Genomic DNA, 18,661 nt, shown 5'->3' on the forward strand with positions numbered 1-18,661 from the left:
GATATAGAAATTGTGGTGGCAATTAAAAACAATAAGATAGATATAGAAATTAGTCTGGCAATTGTCTCAAAATAGTTGTGCCACCAAACATAATTGTCAAAATATAGCACAACAAAAGCCAATACACGTGTCGCCAGACACAATTGTCTTTAAGAATCCAAAACACAATGTTGACATATATGCATTAGTGCATACAGTCACCATGCACATAACGTTTTCCAACCACAAAGTTTGCCCAAACAAATTCAGCCCTATTTTTCCATCTTCACAATTGACTTCATTGTCTTCTTAGAACTTTGGGTAGAGGAGAACTCATCAAGCAGAGACCTCTTAACAGCTCCACATTCACCTTCATCAACTTTCTTCATGGGATTTGCTGGTAAACTTGGACTCTCAGCAACATCCTCATCCTCAAAATCCTGTAAACCCATAGAGATAAGGATAAACAATTAGAGTTCATTAGTTCCCTAACAACTCAACTATTAGCATTTCTAGGTTACCTCTCTAGAAATTTCTTCATCCTGTGGATGCAGTTCAGATGTTAGGTCCTTGTCCGGTGCCTCCAATAGCTCTCGACAGTAAACTGATACTAATTTAGGGTCATTCATAACCTTAATAACCGCAAAGGCATTGTGAAGGTTATCAAATTGTTCCTTTCTTGCAGCAATCCTAAAAACCATTGCAAGTCCCACTAAGGATTCTATTTCACTGGGGACTGTAAGGGGTCCCTACAAATCGGATACACATTTGTGTAAGTTCAATGATTCGATATTATGTGTAGTAAGATCAATTTTTAAGAACATAATTTACCTCCAAGGTCCTCTTCCTTAGATCTGTTGCTGAAATACCTAATAAATCTTGACAGTCTCTGTCCCATAGTATGAATGGTGCATTTCCATTGAGGTCAACAACTCTAATCTTAACCCTGTACCTGAGAATACCCTCTTCCCAAGTCCTCTTACATTTATCACAGTCATACTTTTGACCATCATTACGTAGAATCAACTTTTTATTACAACCATGTGCTTTGCAAGAAACATAAAACCAATCACCCGAACTCTCAATGCCAACGATTTTAGCAACAACCCAAAAATCACCATACTACAAAAATAAAATTAGCATATTAATAACAATTCTATTCAATATTAAAATAAATAAAAGAAATAAACTTACTTCTCTATTTTGATATATATCTGAAATGGTCAAAACATTCATTTGTCCAGAAGAGAAGTCTTCAAATGCACTGCCATAGCTCATACTTGTCATGGAAACAATGCTACGCATTGGGGTCTGCTCTCCGTTAAGACTGCATATAAGTGTTTATACATACAAAATCAAAACTAAATGACCACAAAAGTATAGAAAATAAGAAAACTGAAATGTGTGCTAAGAGTGAGTTAAATACCCTACCTCTCTCTAAATTCTTGAAACTCTGGAAAATCATGGTTTATATAAATTTTTGTAACATCGTAGCTGCTGCAGATCATAATATCACCAGCTGTTGAGAGTCAAAATTGTTAGGCTGCACAAACACTGTAAAATTAATGAAATTAAAGAGTGTCAAGGAATGTGAGCTCTTACTGTTCTGGACAACCTTGACTCTACAAAACTGTAGTAAAATTATAACATGATCATGTTGAGTTGATTGGTAAAATGGCTCTAGTTTGGAAACATGATCATCCCAAACTGTGCATTGCATTTGAGTACCCCTAAGCATTACATATAAATAGTTAAGTTTTTTTAATAGTAGTTAGTCAGGCATAAAATGGAAAGATATTAATAGATCAATATCTTACTGTGTATCCTCTAGTAGAAAATCAATCAGCCTGGTAGGCTTCCCAGCAATGACCTTCTCTTGTGGGGAATGTATCTCTACCACCATTCCAATTACATCTAAACATAAANTATGTGTTTTTAAGTGTATATATATATATATATATATATATACTCCGTTTTATTTATACAAATATGTGCATGTGGTATCTTAATAAATAATAATTTGTTTTATGGAGCCATGTGCTATGTTGAGTTCTTTCTCCTTGAGAATTTAAAAAGATGAATGGGGAGATAGACATGTTGTGCAGCAGCCGAAAAACTGGGTAGTTCTTGTTTTATGCATTTATATCTTTGACTCGGGATGATAAGAAAAAAGCAACAAAAAATTGGGTGTACAACTTAATGGAAGAACACTCACCAATATGCCATATTGCCATGTGACTGTATTTGGAGGCTTCGTCAAGATTTTTACTTTTTCTATTTTCGTTCAGGCGCTTACTCTATGATACTACAGCTTGAAACAGAGATGATATGCAGCAGTTGAGTTTAGTAATAATTCTTCTCCTACTTCAATCTATTTTTCTGGAAACACCCAGGTTGTTAATCTTAGCTATTCTTCTTTGAAAAGTACTTATATCCTTAAATATATCCAAGATTAAGTATGAATCAGCCTATTAATATAAACAATCATGCAAGGTGAAGTATGTATGGATCTGTCATAAGAATAGCTAATCTGCTTAATAAGATATTTTATTGTTTTATGCCTTCATTGGTTCTTATTTATACATCTAGAACAATGCAAATGTTTATTCATTGTATTGAACAGAATAAACTATGTGGAAATGTTTATTCATTGTATTGAACAGAATTTTGTAACCTAGGGTTGATGTATCTAGATTTCGTAAATTTATTACAATTGTAAGAAGTATGAAATAGAAGTTAGTAAATGCATTACCATTGTTTTGCTCATCATGCTTCCTCTTTGAACCAATAGTAGTTGAATTTGTAATCTTTTTCATATTCTCTTAATGAGTGTTTTGCCAATCTGGTACACAAAAAACATGAGAGAACATTTAGTATTTATATACTACTCTCCACTGAAATTAAAGTTTGTCCTTCATTTACTTAACAATGAGGGAATATTAATATTAATAGATTACTTAGCATACCTGTTTGTCTTAGTCAGTGAAGAAGGAAAAAAAAAAGAAATTTATAAAATTAAAAAAAAAAAAAAAAAACAGACCAACTATAGTGGATATCACCACTACTTTTGCTTTGTACAGAATCACGTGCTTCTTCTTTTTTCATGCTTTGTGCGTAATGGCGCATGGTATCTATATTATCTATATTACATGTCCACTTTCTTTAGTTTCCTTTTTCTTAAATTCCTTCCCCACTAAACATAGATAATATATATTTTAATAGATAATATATATTTTAATTGCTTGCAAACAACACTGTCAAGTTCTGTGAATCCCTTTATCCCTTATCTTCATCTTCAAATTTTCTTTTTCTTTTTCTTTTCCCCAATGCGCAATCTATATTTATATTTTATATAAATGAGGTTACTTAAAAATATTTATATTATATAAATGAGGATACTTCCAAATACCAACCTATTAAATATTATATGAATCAGGTTACTGTCTCTCCACTACAAACTTCCATAGTTTTCCACCATCCTCTGTGTCTATCATCCTCCGCCCTCCTGCATCCACCATCGAGGAAAATCCGGTTAAACGGTCACGCTGTCACATCCTTCGCCCCTACCCTCCCTTCTTAGTCCTCTTGGTTTCTACTTCTCCGTCCTCCGTCGTCAACACCCTCGCTCCTCTCCCTGTCTCGGCTGCTTCACAATCTCTGGCGGACGACTGGTCAGCGTGGTCTCGGCTACTCATCTCACCTAACCTCAGCCTCGCCGGATGGCTGGTCAGCGCTATGGCAGTCAGGTAACTTGTATTTTTGTTTTATTACTATTCTTATTAAATTTTATGGTCGTAATTAAATCAGTAAAATTTTATACTGTTAATAAAATGACTATATAATTTTTAATATTCTGAAAATTCTTTTGTCTGGTGTTTGAAAAATTGATTTTATTTCAGATTAATTTGCAAACATAAAATTTGTTTCTTTTGTCAAACATTAATAAAAAAAAATTCAAACATGTTGTAAAGAATTGAAATGATGAATATTATTTTATTTGTTGCAATTACACATCGGGCGTCATCTGAACATAATTTAATTTTAGTTAAAAAATTCAAATATGAATTGTTTTTTGTTAGCTGTTTCAAAAGAAAAAGTATAATAAGAACATACTAACAAAATGAGTTTCAAACTGGATACATATAGTATGCAGGTAATTATTATTTGCAAATAAATATGTTGCATATGCGTAAGTAACTAAGTATGCATCACCATTTGCAATGTGCTCATTTTTTGTAATAAAAAATAATGGTAATTAATATTTATTTTTATTCCCTCATTGTTAAAATAAATACGTAATACAATCTGCACGTCTTCCACTTACTATATGGCCCTAAGGTTACATAAAGTAATTCTAAACTATAGGCCTTGTCTTCTTTTGGTATCTTTACAAATCCATGTGTTGTTTTGATGCATTATGCATATGAATCTCACTTGTCTTTCTGAAGAAATAATTTGTACATCCCATACTGTTATTGATAATAGCTTATTGATACCTGCAAGCAAAAAAAAAAAAAAACCATTTTGCTACAATGCAAATCTATATATTATTGATATCTATTAGTTTATAACTGCAATAAAAAACAATAAGATAGATATAGAAATTGTGGTGGCAATTAAAAACAATAAGATAGATATAGAAATTAGTCTGGCAATTGTCTCAAAATAGTTGTGCCACCAAACATAATTGTCAAAATATAGCACAACAAAAGCCAATACACGTGTCGCCAGACACAATTGTCTTTAAGAATCCAAAACACAATGTTGACATATATGCATTAGTGCATACAGTCACCATGCACATAACGTTTTCCAACCACAAAGTTTGCCCAAACAAATTCAGCCCTATTTTTCCATCTTCACAATTGACTTCATTGTCTTCTTAGAACTTTGGGTAGAGGAGAACTCATCAAGCAGAGACCTCTTAACAGCTCCACATTCACCTTCATCAACTTTCTTCATGGGATTTGCTGGTAAACTTGGACTCTCAGCAACATCCTCATCCTCAAAATCCTGTAAACCCATAGAGATAAGGATAAACAATTAGAGTTCATTAGTTCCCTAACAACTCAACTATTAGCATTTCTAGGTTACCTCTCTAGAAATTTCTTCATCCTGTGGATGCAGTTCAGATGTTAGGTCCTTGTCCGGTGCCTCCAATAGCTCTCGACAGTAAACTGATACTAATTTAGGGTCATTCATAACCTTAATAACCGCAAAGGCATTGTGAAGGTTATCAAATTGTTCCTTTCTTGCAGCAATCCTAAAAACCATTGCAAGTCCCACTAAGGATTCTATTTCACTGGGGACTGTAAGGGGTCCCTACAAATCGGATACACATTTGTGTAAGTTCAATGATTCGATATTATGTGTAGTAAGATCAATTTTTAAGAACATAATTTACCTCCAAGGTCCTCTTCCTTAGATCTGTTGCTGAAATACCTAATAAATCTTGACAGTCTCTGTCCCATAGTATGAATGGTGCATTTCCATTGAGGTCAACAACTCTAATCTTAACCCTGTACCTGAGAATACCCTCTTCCCAAGTCCTCTTACATTTATCACAGTCATACTTTTGACCATCATTACGTAGAATCAACTTTTTATTACAACCATGTGCTTTGCAAGAAACATAAAACCAATCACCCGAACTCTCAATGCCAACGATTTTAGCAACAACCCAAAAATCACCATACTACAAAAATAAAATTAGCATATTAATAACAATTCTATTCAATATTAAAATAAATAAAAGAAATAAACTTACTTCTCTATTTTGATATATATCTGAAATGGTCAAAACATTCATTTGTCCAGAAGAGAAGTCTTCAAATGCACTGCCATAGCTCATACTTGTCATGGAAACAATGCTACGCATTGGGGTCTGCTCTCCGTTAAGACTGCATATAAGTGTTTATACATACAAAATCAAAACTAAATGACCACAAAAGTATAGAAAATAAGAAAACTGAAATGTGTGCTAAGAGTGAGTTAAATACCCTACCTCTCTCTAAATTCTTGAAACTCTGGAAAATCATGGTTTATATAAATTTTTGTAACATCGTAGCTGCTGCAGATCATAATATCACCAGCTGTTGAGAGTCAAAATTGTTAGGCTGCACAAACACTGTAAAATTAATGAAATTAAAGAGTGTCAAGGAATGTGAGCTCTTACTGTTCTGGACAACCTTGACTCTACAAAACTGTAGTAAAATTATAACATGATCATGTTGAGTTGATTGGTAAAATGGCTCTAGTTTGGAAACATGATCATCCCAAACTGTGCATTGCATTTGAGTACCCCTAAGCATTACATATAAATAGTTAAGTTTTTTTAATAGTAGTTAGTCAGGCATAAAATGGAAAGATATTAATAGATCAATATCTTACTGTGTATCCTCTAGTAGAAAATCAATCAGCCTGGTAGGCTTCCCAGCAATGACCTTCTCTTGTGGGGAATGTATCTCTACCACCATTCCAATTACATCTAAACATAAAAGATAAAAAAAAATTGTACAACAATAGAACTTATAGGTAAGTGAAGGAAACAAAACAATGTTTACAACATACCAATCAATTCTTTTTCATTGATATCCATTTTTTGTTTCAAAGTTGACAAATGCTGCAGTCGGAACATATGTCTTGGGAAAACATGGTCATTTAGCTCTGTAACAACTGTCTTGTAGTAGAACTTCAACATGTGTTTGTGTGGGCTTGTCTTGTACGTGTAGAAGTTACTAATCACCAAGAAATTTGTTATTGAATACACGTCACCTACCTTGAGCATAGTAGAATATTTATGTACCAAATCTCTCGGAATGGTTGCATGCAGAACAGTCCCCTGTTAATGGATATACATTATATAGTGAAAAAAGGTATTAAACTGTAAATTAATTACTTTGTATACCATAACACACATACCTCTTGATCATGAAAAACACATTCTTTGCACTTAATGGTTGTTGCGCCTCTTCTTTCAGGAATTTCATAGGTACGTACCAACCTCAGTTTGATAGCACTTGTGGTGTTCATGGGAGCAATATTGCGACCCAGAATGTATGACGGAGCCATGAGTGTATGCAATAGTACAATATGCTATGAAAGTGAATTGAAGCTTGAAGATCTGTAGACACATTCCTATGAATGTAATATATATATATATAGGTACCTCAACCACATTGTGCAGACATGCATAAATGTTAACAATGGGATTATTAAAATATACATTTATACCATTCATGTTTGTCTTGCACTGAAGAAGAACAACCATGTGACCTTACATATATTCTCACCAGCCTATTAATATATACATTTATGTCATTCATGTTTGTCTTAAAATGAAGAAGAACAACTATGTGCTCTTACATATATTCCCACCAGCCATGTGCTCTTTTGCTTTTACATATATATATTCCCACCAGCCATGCTATGTGCATATGGATACAAAAATAAAATAAACTTTGCAGACCACTACTCTACTTTCAAGATATACTAATTATTTTTAAATCAGGTTTTTCCTATTACTCTAATTCAGGTTCCACTTTTCTTCTCTCCACGTGAGTATATCTATTTCCATAGCACTGTTCATTTGGGCGGGAGTTTTCAACTACTTCATTTTTCTTTTATATATATAGAGATTACTTTCTTTTGGTATTAGTTCTATTTTCAGTTTTTTTTTTCTTTTCGTTTCTTTTTTTTTTTTGTTGGGGGTGGAGGAGGTTGGGGTATCAACTACCTTTAATGGGCATCTTTAATAGTGAGATTTTTGGATCTATTTTTGAGGTGTCAACTAGGAAAGAGACAAGAGAAAGAAAAGAATAAAAAATGAAAAACAAAAAAAAAACTGTGATCTGACATTTAAAAATAAAGAAAAAGAAAAAAAGACAGGTTTAACGCAAAACCTCACTTGAGGAACTCATTCTCTCTCTCTCTCTTTCCTCTCTTTTCTTCCACATAATTAATATTGTCTTAAAAAATCGTGAAAAAATCACTAATGTGGATAATCTTATAGCTATCCCCATTAGTTGATTTTGAATGAATTTTGGAATAGTAAAAGCTCGTAACGTAGATTTTTACAAATGTGGGGATGGAGATTTTAAAGATATTTTTCTTCTACAGTATATGAGATGTTGACAGAGTTTGTGGGCCCCATTGGGCAAAATACAACTGCGCCTCACGCAGATTTCGCGCCTGCTGGGTGCGTTAAGATTGCCTTTTTATTTTTGTTTTCTTTTCAGTTTTCTAACATTTTGTTTTTTTTTTTTTGTTTTTTTGTTTTTACTTTTTTTTTTCTTCTCCTTCCCTCTTAGGTGGAACCTAAATATTTATGCAAAAAACTTAATAATTGAGGAAGGCCAGACCTTCCTCAATAATGGGTTTTTATTACGATTTTTTAGGAGTGTGATTACAAAAGAGTGTGGTAAAAAAATAAAAAAATAAAAACTAAAATAAAACAAAAAATGATTAATTTTTTTTTAAAAAAAAAAAAAGAAGAAGAAGAAGAAGAAGAAGAAGAAAGGAATACAGCAGACTAATAACGTGCCCTTCAGGATCTGACTTTGCGCCTCTCTTCCCTCTCTCTCTCTCTTTCAAGGTGTCAATTTCTTTCTTAAAAACCGTGATAATATTGGTATTGGGGACAACCTAAATAAGCTTTAGAAAATTCTAGCACTAGGATTTGAGTAGTTCATGTGGGGCAAGATTGTCTTTTTTCCAACCTCACAACTTTGCAATAGGAAAACTTATATGAAAAAAGCTATATCTACTCTCAAATTATACTCTCAACACTTACTTTTGTTTAATTTAATTTTTATTGAATGAAGAAAAAATAAACAAAAATCATGATCTACACTTATTTATTTATTTATTTGAAAACTCATACTTTTTTATTAGACCATCAAAGCTTATCATATAGTATGGGAGTTCATGTAGTATTAAGCAGTTGATGCATTGATAGACTTTTATTATAGAATAAAACTCAAGCCACCTGCTATGATTTTATTGATAAAAGAGAAATATTGTAATAAAAATTGTGAATCATTCCTTTTTACTAATAAACCACAACATGCCAAAAAGTAAATATAGAGTATGTATAGTATTTTGAAGAAATCAGGCTGATAATGTAAAAATAAGAAATGTTGTAATGTGGTATAATCACTGGCATAGAAGTGAATTCGTTGCTTTGCCCCCAGAACGTTAACACAACTGTACATCTAAGATAAGAATCGGAACTTACACACCATACTTAAATAATAATGGGACACAGAAAGGCACATGACAAGAAAGAACTACTTCGTTTAAATTGTATAGGCAAAATAATTAAGGCCACATATTATTTAAAAAATCTTAGTCACTCATCACTTGGTGAATAAACACAACACAACCAAACCAGTTCAAGAAAGCCTCCTCAAGTTGGGAGAAAAGCAGAAACCATAAGCATATGATGGACTCAAAGCTTCACATAGCCATGTTTCCATGGCTTGCGTTTGGGCACTTCATCCCTTTCCTCCAACTAGCCAACGATCTTGCAAAAAGAGGCCACAGGATCTCACTTTTACTCCCAACAAATGCTCTGCTTAAACTCAAACATATGAATCTCCACCCACAACTCATAACCTTCTGTTCTCTTAATCTCCCTCCCGGCGTAGAGACCACAGCTGATACAAACAATAATCTTGACGGTTCACTAGAAGTAGCCTTTGATGGATTGCGGGATGAGGTGAAAACGATTCTTGTTCAGATGGAAAAGCCCAATCTTGTGTTCTATGACTTGGCTTATTGGATCCCGGAATTAGTATTGGAGATGGGATGCAAAACTGTGCGGTTCACAGTTGTTAGTCCTACCATATCGGCACTGTCCCTAGCGATGTGGGCAATCAAAGGCAAAGGCAGGGCCGTAACGGCCGCTGATTTAATGGAGGGTTTCCCTTGTGATTCCAAGGTTGTGTTGCGAGAACATGAAGCATATCAAGTGTCGCGTTTCGCTAACGCACCCAGCAACAGGATAAAGGTGTTTGATCGTGTTGGAGAGGCGCTGAAACGCTGCGATGCCATAGCCATGAGAGCCTGCAATGAAATGGAAGGACACTACTGCAACTATATAGGTACAATTGAAGCATGTGCTCCATCTCAATTAGATTGCACATTTATATTATATGCTCAATAGGCCCCTCACGTGTGATAACTCTGATATTAAATTGAAACACATGCTTCATCTGAACTAAAAGTTTAAACTTACAATTCCATTGAACATTTATGTTTTTATATTATATGCTCAACAGGTACTAAGTTAGGTAAACGGGTCTATTGCACGGGACCGCTGTTGCCGGAGCAGCCAAGGGAGGAGGAGCCGCTCGACGACGAAATTGCGAGGTGGCTGGAGAACTTCGAGCCAAATTCAGTAATTTTCTGTGTGTTTGGAAGTGAAGTGACGCTTGCAAAGGAGCAATTTCAGGAACTCGTTTTAGGGCTTGAACTCACCGGCCTACCGTTTCTGGTCGCCATCAGGCCGCCGGAGGGATCGTGTTCTATAGAAGAAGCCTTGCCGGAGGGATTTCAAGAGAGAGTAAAAGGAAAGGCAATAGTTCGTGGAGGTTGGGTGCAGCAATCTATGATTTTGAGGCACAAAGCAGTCGGGTATTTCGTGAACCACGGCGGATCTGCATCAATGTGGGAGTCGTTGGCCAGCCATTGCCGAATAATTCTGGCACCTGCAAACAGATTCGACTTCGCTTTGAACGCTCGTCTCATGGCGGAGGAACTCGAGGCCGCTGTTGAGGTTCAAACGGATGAAAATGGCAGATTTTTCAAGGAAAATCTGTGCAATGCTATCAAATCTGTGATGGGGGAAAGTAGACAGAAGGAGAATCATAAGAAATGGAGGGATTTACTACTCAATCATGACTTCGCAGACAATTATATCCAAAATTTCATTCACAATCTGTACGAGCTCTTGACAGAATAGATATTTTGTTTCTTCTTTTACTATTATTATTTTATTTCACCTTCATAGATATTTTCCTCCGTTTATTTTATCATTTGATATCCGTTAAATCGGGATCAAATTGGTAATTTTCACTATAGTCAAGGGACCATTTTAGTCAAAATTAATTACCGAAATGGTCCTTTGACTATAGCAAAATTACCAATTTGGTCATGATTTAACGACTGTTTAACACCAAAATAAACAGAGGACCAAATTGGTTAATTTTTTCAAATTCGAGGACTTAATTGAGCAAAAAAAATTGTCGAGGACAAAAGTGGTGAAATCCCAATAGTTGAGGGACTAAATTGATAATTAACTCCTTTTTTTTTTATTTAATACAACTGACCCTATTATATTTTAATATCTATTCATTTATACTTTTTCAAATTGGCACAAAGACTTCACTGAGACTCAATTTCATAACCTCCCATATGAAAGAATCACTATATGACATCTGAGCACAAGGTGTTTGGTTGTACTGTAAACCTTAATACATGTGTATGTATTTTATACTATAAATTTTTGTATCTTGTATTATAAAATTTTGTAACTTAATATCATAATTTCCACGGCCTTTCAATTTGCAGATTCACTGAGCAGCAATTTCTTAAAGGGCTTAAGCTTTTATGGGATCATGGAATCAAGAAGGTGGTCATTGAGTGTGATGCGAAGAGGGTGGTGGACTGGATTTCAGCCGACATTGGGAGTGATATTCCTAACGGGAATGTGGCCAACATTATCAATGAATGCAAATGTTAGATACACGGGGTGTTGGAGGATGAAGCCATTAGGAGAAAAATATCCAAAAGGATAGTAGTGTCATTTACTATATCTCCATCTTCTTCCCCTGTATATATACACTCACACTGTTATGCATTTTCTGATTTCCATTTTGTAAGTCCTTCTACTGCAATCAATACAATTTCTTTGTCCCTTCACTATACGACATACGTGTGTCCATAATCCAACATGGTATCAGAGCGCCGGTGAGGTAGCTATGACATCGCAGCTGCCGGCACCGGCGAGTCCAGTTCACATGTTCGTTCGTCTCCGGCAACCGATCCACAGAGGATCCTTGGTACGCCGGCAGTACTTCGATCCACATACACCGCTCGCTTACTCGTATTCAGCTCTTAGGCTATCTGACCAGTTGTCACACTATGAGCTCCATCACATCGACGAAAAAAATCGCAATCTGAGTAGAGTGCTCTTCAAATCAAGTCACTCATGGAGTAGATCCGTGAAGAGATCGAACGCAGAGTTCATTAATCCCCTTTTTGATTCTGTTTGTATTCAGAGTTTGAGCAAAGTGCTCATCAATTCTCTGTTTATAATTTTCTCCCGGAGCAGATCCGCGAAAAGCTCGAGCGCAGAGCTCGTAGTCGTTGTATTGTCGCCGCAGCGGCGAACGAGGAAGAAGAAGCAGCTGCTGACTGTGATTCGCGATTGCTTCTGAAAAAACGCAAGAAGAGCGAAGAGTCTCGGATCTGAAGAACCGAGTTGGAGAGCTTCGATCCGAGATCGAGGTTGCAACTGCGAACATCGAAGAAGCAATGAAGCGGAAGAACAGTCCAGCAGCGGCGATTAAGTGTCTCCCCGATTCCGATTCCTTCGTCGACGTCAACTTCGTCGGCGATGTGTGTCTCAAGGTGCGCAAGGCAGAGGTGGTGCTGTGCGAGGAGTTTTAGACCGACGTCACCGCATTGTTCCTGGCCGTGCATAACGACAATGTTGCACTCGTGAGGAAACTGCTGAGTATTGAAGCAGATGAGAACCAGAAACTTTTCAGGGGATATTCTACTACAATAGTTGTGAGGGAGAATCACCTTGAGACTTTAGAGATGTTACTCAAGGCTGGGGATTCTCAACAGGCCCGCGAGGGAGCTTTGCTGGAAGCCAGCTATTATGGACATGCAAGGATATCAGAGTTGTTAATGGGATCTGACCTCCTGAAGTGTGGAGTGGATGTGAATGCAATTAGTCGTGTGCTTCTCCAGTCATGCAAACCATCTCTGCACACAAATAGATATTACAAAGTTGAAGGTGCGAAATATATATTTGAACCAAAGACAATTCGTAGAATGATCCAAACAGAGAGAATTTTTTTTGTTTAAGACTATGACTGTGAGTCATCTGTATGCACAAAATAGGGTGTTTATCTACAGGTTGATAAGGCTGTCTGCACTTGAGCTTGTGTGGAAAGCTGTTGGAACTGATTTGATTAAGATGATGAATCCTATTGCTGTGAATAGGTACAAGAGATTTCCTAAGGCTGGCTTAGCTGCTCAAATTGCTACAGGTCCACTGTCTGCTCCTGTTAATATGTCTGCATTTGAAAAGAAAAACAATGAAACAATATTGGTGTTTGATCTTGGAGGTGGAACCTTTGATGTATCAGTTCTTGAGGTTGGTGATGGCGTGTTTGAGGTGTTGTCTACTCCTAGAGATATTCATCTTGGTGATGATGTTAATGTTTCTGTTACTACGATGACTAATAATTTGAGTAGTCCAACTTCAATGTTAAGCTTTGCTGCTGAAGTCAGGAAAGGAAACGAAAGAGTTGCAAAATTATTTGAGAATGATTTGGAGAAGGTTGGAGCCGATATTGATTCAGATGTGAATTCTAGAAGCTACTGCGGTCAAACGGCATTGATGCAAGCATGTCGATTTGGCCATTGGAAAGTTGTTCAAATTCTTGGTGGTGATGATTTTGATAAGAGAATTGGTGATTGGCTAGCATCAAATTTCAAGGAGGATGAAGGTATAGACCTTCTGGAGCTTTTGCTGAAGCTAAATGGCCAACAAGAGTTGTTGGAGTTCCAGTCACATTAAATGAAGATCTAAAGAATCAGTTTGTCTCTCTCATTCCCATTCTAAGCTGGACATACAAAACTTGCATGTCCAGCTTACCTTGTATATATACACTCACACTGTTATGCATTTTCTGATTTCCATTTTGTAAGTCCGGCCTTCTACTGCAATCAATACAATTTCTTTTTCCCTTCACTATACGACATACGTGTGTCCATAATCCAACACGGGGATTAGAAAGTGCAGGTTGTGCATGTGCATCGGGAGCAAAATATGGGAGGAAAACATGGTGGCTGATTATTTGGCTAAGAAAGCTATTGACAATAACAGAGGCATGTGGGTGCTGTCTCAACTGGAGATCGGGATCCTCAGGATGTTCGCAGACGATTCCAAGGGTGTGCCCAGACATCGGGTGCGAATAGCAATTAGCTTTGTTGGGGTTTACCCTCCCTCTTAATTAAAAATAATAATAATTATAAAACAAAAAAAAAAACAAAAGATTAATAAACTTTGTTAGAGCAGCCTCAATAGTTGAGGTTTTTTCACTAGTTTTTTATGGACTCATGTATTCACCTTATCATTCACTATCTCGCTCAATCTTTATCCCCATTAGGCAAAAAAGAATTTGCAGGATTACATAGAAAATACAAATGTAGTTTTCATTTTTTTTATTGCCATGTGACTTGCAAATATGCAAGCTGCACCTTTTCTGCCAAAAGCTGCCAAGAAAGTTTACCTTTTTAAAAAAAATCTTTTATTATTATATTTATAGTATAATATGAAAGTATGACTCATTTTTTAAGTGAGAGAGATTCAGTGATTTGTATGGATGTAGAACAAATATTGGAGAATTTACAAATTTAATGATGTGAAGGTGGCCAAAGACCTTGTGGTCAAGCGGCACCCGATGTTCATTCCCATGTGGAAAGGAGTGGGTTCGAGCGAGGAGGCATCTGTAGCTATGGACAGATACTACATTGTAACCGAGTCAGTAGAACTAAAAAAAATGATGTGAAGGTGAAACTCATTTTAGAAAGTGTGAGAGATTTGTAAGGATAAGTGTAACCTTAGTTTTAAGTTTTTTTCTCAATTTTTTTGTGACCCAACCATTTTACTCCACTATATTTTAATTATTTCTTTATTTATTATCATTATAAAATTATAATTACAATTATTATTTTTATTATATTTAAATTTAACATATCAAAATTTAAATAAATTTATAATTACAAAATTGTTAAAAATTTAAAAATGTTTCAATAATTTAAAAAAACAAAAACAAAAAGAAGAAAAAATTTGCAACTGCCAAAGCTTAACAATTAAAAGAAAAGATAAAAAAGAATATGGCCTTTGCATTGCAACGACAAAAAATTTAACAAATTTTTTTTAATAAAAGAAATTTGGACTTTGGAGGCCACTCTGAAACGTCGGGCACATGTGTTACACGCACCCGCTAGTTAGTTAATGAGACGCAACCGCACCTCACTATTTTTTATTTTTTTTTACTATTCTAACAAAAGCCTTCTTTTTGCAGGAAGACCTAAGCTCCAAAAATCATTGTTCCACATTAGTTAAAAATCAATCCTTATTATTTTTACTATACCAAAAATCACACACAATCTCTTATTGGGAATGCCCTTAAACTTATCTCTTTGCCTTTTTCTTTTGTTTGCCCCTCTTTTAGTTGCAGGAGTGAGCTGTCAGGAACTATCATTGAAAAACAGAAACAAATTATCCCTACTGTGGATTCCGTGATTAAGGATGTGCAAATTTGGGTAAAAGTTCGGTTAATTAATTGAATCGAAAAATTTTGATTAACAATTTTTTAATCGAAGTATTTCTATTCGATTAACCGTTAAAAGTTTTGTAAAATTTTCGTTAACAGTTAATTCAGTTCAAAACTATCGGTTAACTGAAATTTTAAATATATAAATAAACATATAGTGTAAAATTCCTAAAATTAAAATGAAATCCCATACAATAAATGTTTGGATTTTGGATTTTGGATTTGGGAATAAAGTTGTGGAGCGCAATGATGAAAGTCTACATGAAGTGATGCAGTGATGGTGACATTCAATAATTTAGCTTCTTTTTTTTTTTTAATTTTTTTTAATTTTTTTTTATAGCTTTTAAGGGCTTTAATTTGTGGTGCTTGTAAAGTATTAGTAGAGATGTCAAATCGAACTTTGTTTACAACATCTAAGCTAGTTCATTCTGTCCCTACTTAAGTAGGAGGTGTATTTTAAAAATAGAAGCTCGCCCCGCATAGGCCCACGGACTTGATGGGACGGGATTGGGGGGCTGTGGGCGGCTCGCCACTTATTTAATATATATATATACAATTACAATTGAAAATTGATCTGCACGATTGAGTGGCCGCTGAGGGCTGAGGGGCTAGAGGATCTTATCTTCTACCTTTCTCTGTCAAAAATCTTATGGTTCAGTAGCACCTAATTTACACTTCCATACATATTAGAGTGTGTTCTTGTAGCATATATGCGTACAGAAACCACAACACAACCAAACCAGTTGAGAAAGCCTCCTCGAGTTGGGAGAAAAGCAGAAACCATATAATGGACTCAAAGCTTCACATAGCCATGTTTCCATGGCTTGCATTTGGCCACTTCATCCCTTTCCTCCAACTAGCCAACGATCTTGCAAAAAGAGGCCACAGGATCTCACTTTTACTCCCAACAAATGCTCTGCTTAAACTCAAACATATGAATCTCTACCCACAACTCATAACCTTCTGTGCTCTTACAATCCCCCAAGTCGAAGGCCTGCCGCTCGGTGCCGAGACCACAGCTGATACAAAAAATCTCGATGATTCACTAACATTAGCCTTTGATAGGTTGCAGGATGAGGTGAAAGCGATTCTTGTTCAGATGGAAAAGCCGAATCTTGTGTTCTATGACTTTGCTTATTGGATTCCAGAATTAGTGTCGGGGATGGGATGCAAAACTGTGAAATTCACAGTTTATAGCCCTACGATATCAGCTCTGGCCTTAATCATGTCAAAATGTAAAGGCAAAGGCAGGGCCGTAACCGCCGCGGATTTCATGGAGTCGCCGCTAGGTTTCCCGTCGGATTCCAAGGTTGTGTTGCGAGAGCATGAAGCATATCAAGTGTCACGTTTCGTTAATCTACCGAGCAATAGGATAACGACGTTTGATCGTATTGTGGAGGGGCTGAAACGGTGCGATGCAATCGCCATGAGAGCCTGCAATGAAATGGAAGGACAATACTGCAACTACATTGCTTCTGAGTTCGGTAAACGCGTCTATTGCACGGGACCGCTGTTGCCGGAGCCGCCAAGGGAGGAAGAGCCGTTCGACGACGAAATTGCGCGGTGGCTGAAGAAATTCGAGCCAAATTCAGTAATTTTCTGTGCGTTTGGAAGTGAAATGGTGCTTGAAAAGGAGCAATTTCAGGAACTCGTTTTAGGGCTTGAACTCACCGGCCTACCGTTTCTGGTCGCCGTCAGGCCGCCGGAGGGATCATCGTCGATAGAAGAAGCCTTGCCGGAGGGATTTCAAGAGAGAGTAAAAGGAAAGGCAATAGTTCATGGAGGTTGGGTGCCGCAATCTCTGATTTTGAGGCACAAATCAGTCGGGTATTTCGTGAACCACGGCGGATCTGCATCAATGTGGGAGTCGTTGGCGAGCCATTGCCGGATAATTGTGGCACCAAACAGGCCCGACTTCGCTTTGAATGCTCGTCTAATGGCGGAGGAACTCGAGGCCGCCATTGAGGTTGAAAGGGATGAAAATGGGAGATTTTCCAAGGAAAATCTGTGCAATGCTATCAAATCTGTGATGGGGGAAGATATCCAGGAGGAGAATCATAAGAAATGGAGGGATTTACTACTTAATCCCAACTTCGCAGACAATTACATACACAATTTCATTCACAATCTGTACGAGCTCTTGGCAAAATAAATATGTAATGCACACAATAGCCATATGCAGAGGTGGCCAAAAGTTTGTTTCTTTTACTATTACTATTCTCCATGCACCAACTAGAGGGGTGTTAGACTTTTTTTTTTTTTTTTAATAGTACATTTAACGTGTTACATGTAGTATCTATTCATATATACTTTTCTAACTTATTGAAACCCAACGAATCAATATCGTGGGTTCGAAACTTCATGTCGTTTGACTACAAAATCTTTTGCAGAGGTGTTAGATATTAGGGTATGACATTCAATATGTGGGTTACATATCTATTGTACCAAGAGCTCATACAATTCCTGAATGAAACTATGTAATTGTCCGCTAAGTCATCACATCTCCGACACTAATTCTGGAAGGTCATTAGCTAGTTGGAGATTCATGTGTTTGAGTTTTTTTTTTTTTTTTTTTTTTTGGGAAATAAAAGCTACACAATCTTAAACGCTCCTCTTCCCGAAATTTCATAATACGGGAGAAATTAAAAAAGACAAAGAAAAGGGTGATGGCAACACCAAACTCAACATGCAATGTTAAGGAGTAAATAACTAATTTAAGAACATATAATAGTTCAAACACCAACTAAAAAAGAATTTAAAAAAAAAAAACTAAAATAATCAATTATATCTTTCCCAAAAAAAAAATCAATTATATTATTCAGTCAATAAGCATATACATATATGCTCAAATTAAGCAGCAATAATTTAAATGAGTTTAATGCACGGGAAATTGTTACATGGCTGATGAAGAATTCTCAAACAACTCCCTTGTTGTATTCAAAATCCTCTATCCTCTATTATAATAAAGTAGAACCTTTTTAGTAAATAAAATTCAGTAAATAATTCTCGCCAAAATAAAGCACCACTTAGTGTAAAAATGATTTCAGCCTCTCATTTATAGCTTCTTTTTTTTTTTTTTTGGGTGGGGGGGGGGGGGGGGG

The 18,661-nt window shown here is 36.1% G+C and overlaps 5 protein-coding genes across 5 annotated transcripts; 3 read left to right on the top strand and 2 right to left on the bottom strand.

Moving 5' to 3' along the window:
- Window positions 1-680, bottom strand: LOC115999565. The gene is made up of 2 exons (XM_031239407.1): window positions 501-680; window positions 1-419 (listed from the first exon to the last, which is right to left on the bottom strand). Exons 1-2 carry the CDS (start codon window positions 678-680, stop codon window positions 252-254), a joined length of 348 nt encoding a protein of 115 aa, XP_031095267.1. The 3' UTR covers window positions 1-251.
- A 3,893-nt stretch (window positions 681-4,573) lies between these two features.
- On the bottom strand, window positions 4,574-7,258 carry LOC116000494 (replication protein A 70 kDa DNA-binding subunit B-like). The gene is made up of 9 exons (XM_031240584.1): window positions 6,901-7,258; window positions 6,550-6,820; window positions 6,370-6,466; window positions 6,155-6,282; window positions 5,984-6,071; window positions 5,747-5,879; window positions 5,384-5,674; window positions 5,074-5,301; window positions 4,574-4,992 (listed from the first exon to the last, which is right to left on the bottom strand). Exons 1-9 carry the CDS (start codon window positions 7,048-7,050, stop codon window positions 4,825-4,827), a joined length of 1,554 nt encoding a protein of 517 aa, XP_031096444.1. The 5' UTR covers window positions 7,051-7,258; the 3' UTR covers window positions 4,574-4,824.
- Window positions 7,259-9,355: 2,097 nt separating this feature from the next.
- Window positions 9,356-11,901, top strand: LOC116000244 (anthocyanidin 3-O-glucoside 2'''-O-xylosyltransferase-like). The gene is made up of 3 exons (XM_031240281.1): window positions 9,356-10,082; window positions 10,260-10,920; window positions 11,551-11,901. Exons 1-3 carry the CDS (start codon window positions 9,419-9,421, stop codon window positions 11,720-11,722), a joined length of 1,497 nt encoding a protein of 498 aa, XP_031096141.1. The 5' UTR covers window positions 9,356-9,418; the 3' UTR covers window positions 11,723-11,901.
- Window positions 11,902-12,022: 121 nt separating this feature from the next.
- Window positions 12,023-14,822, top strand: LOC116000246 (chaperone protein DnaK-like). The gene is made up of 2 exons (XM_031240282.1): window positions 12,023-14,186; window positions 14,649-14,822. The coding sequence occupies exon 1, from the start codon at window positions 13,082-13,084 to the stop codon at window positions 13,793-13,795; it is 714 nt and encodes a 237-aa protein (XP_031096142.1). The 5' UTR covers window positions 12,023-13,081; the 3' UTR covers window positions 13,796-14,186; window positions 14,649-14,822.
- A 1,353-nt stretch (window positions 14,823-16,175) lies between these two features.
- On the top strand, window positions 16,176-18,052 carry LOC115998464 (anthocyanidin 3-O-glucoside 2'''-O-xylosyltransferase-like). Its single transcript, XM_031238048.1, has one exon. It carries the CDS (start codon window positions 16,348-16,350, stop codon window positions 17,710-17,712), a length of 1,365 nt encoding a protein of 454 aa, XP_031093908.1. The 5' UTR covers window positions 16,176-16,347; the 3' UTR covers window positions 17,713-18,052.
- Window positions 18,053-18,661: the final 609 nt, after the last annotated feature.

The sequence above is a fragment of the Ipomoea triloba genome, chromosome 12 (genome assembly GCF_003576645.1).
Source record: "Ipomoea triloba cultivar NCNSP0323 chromosome 12, ASM357664v1".
In the NCBI taxonomy this organism is placed as follows: Eukaryota; Viridiplantae; Streptophyta; class Magnoliopsida; order Solanales; family Convolvulaceae; genus Ipomoea; species Ipomoea triloba.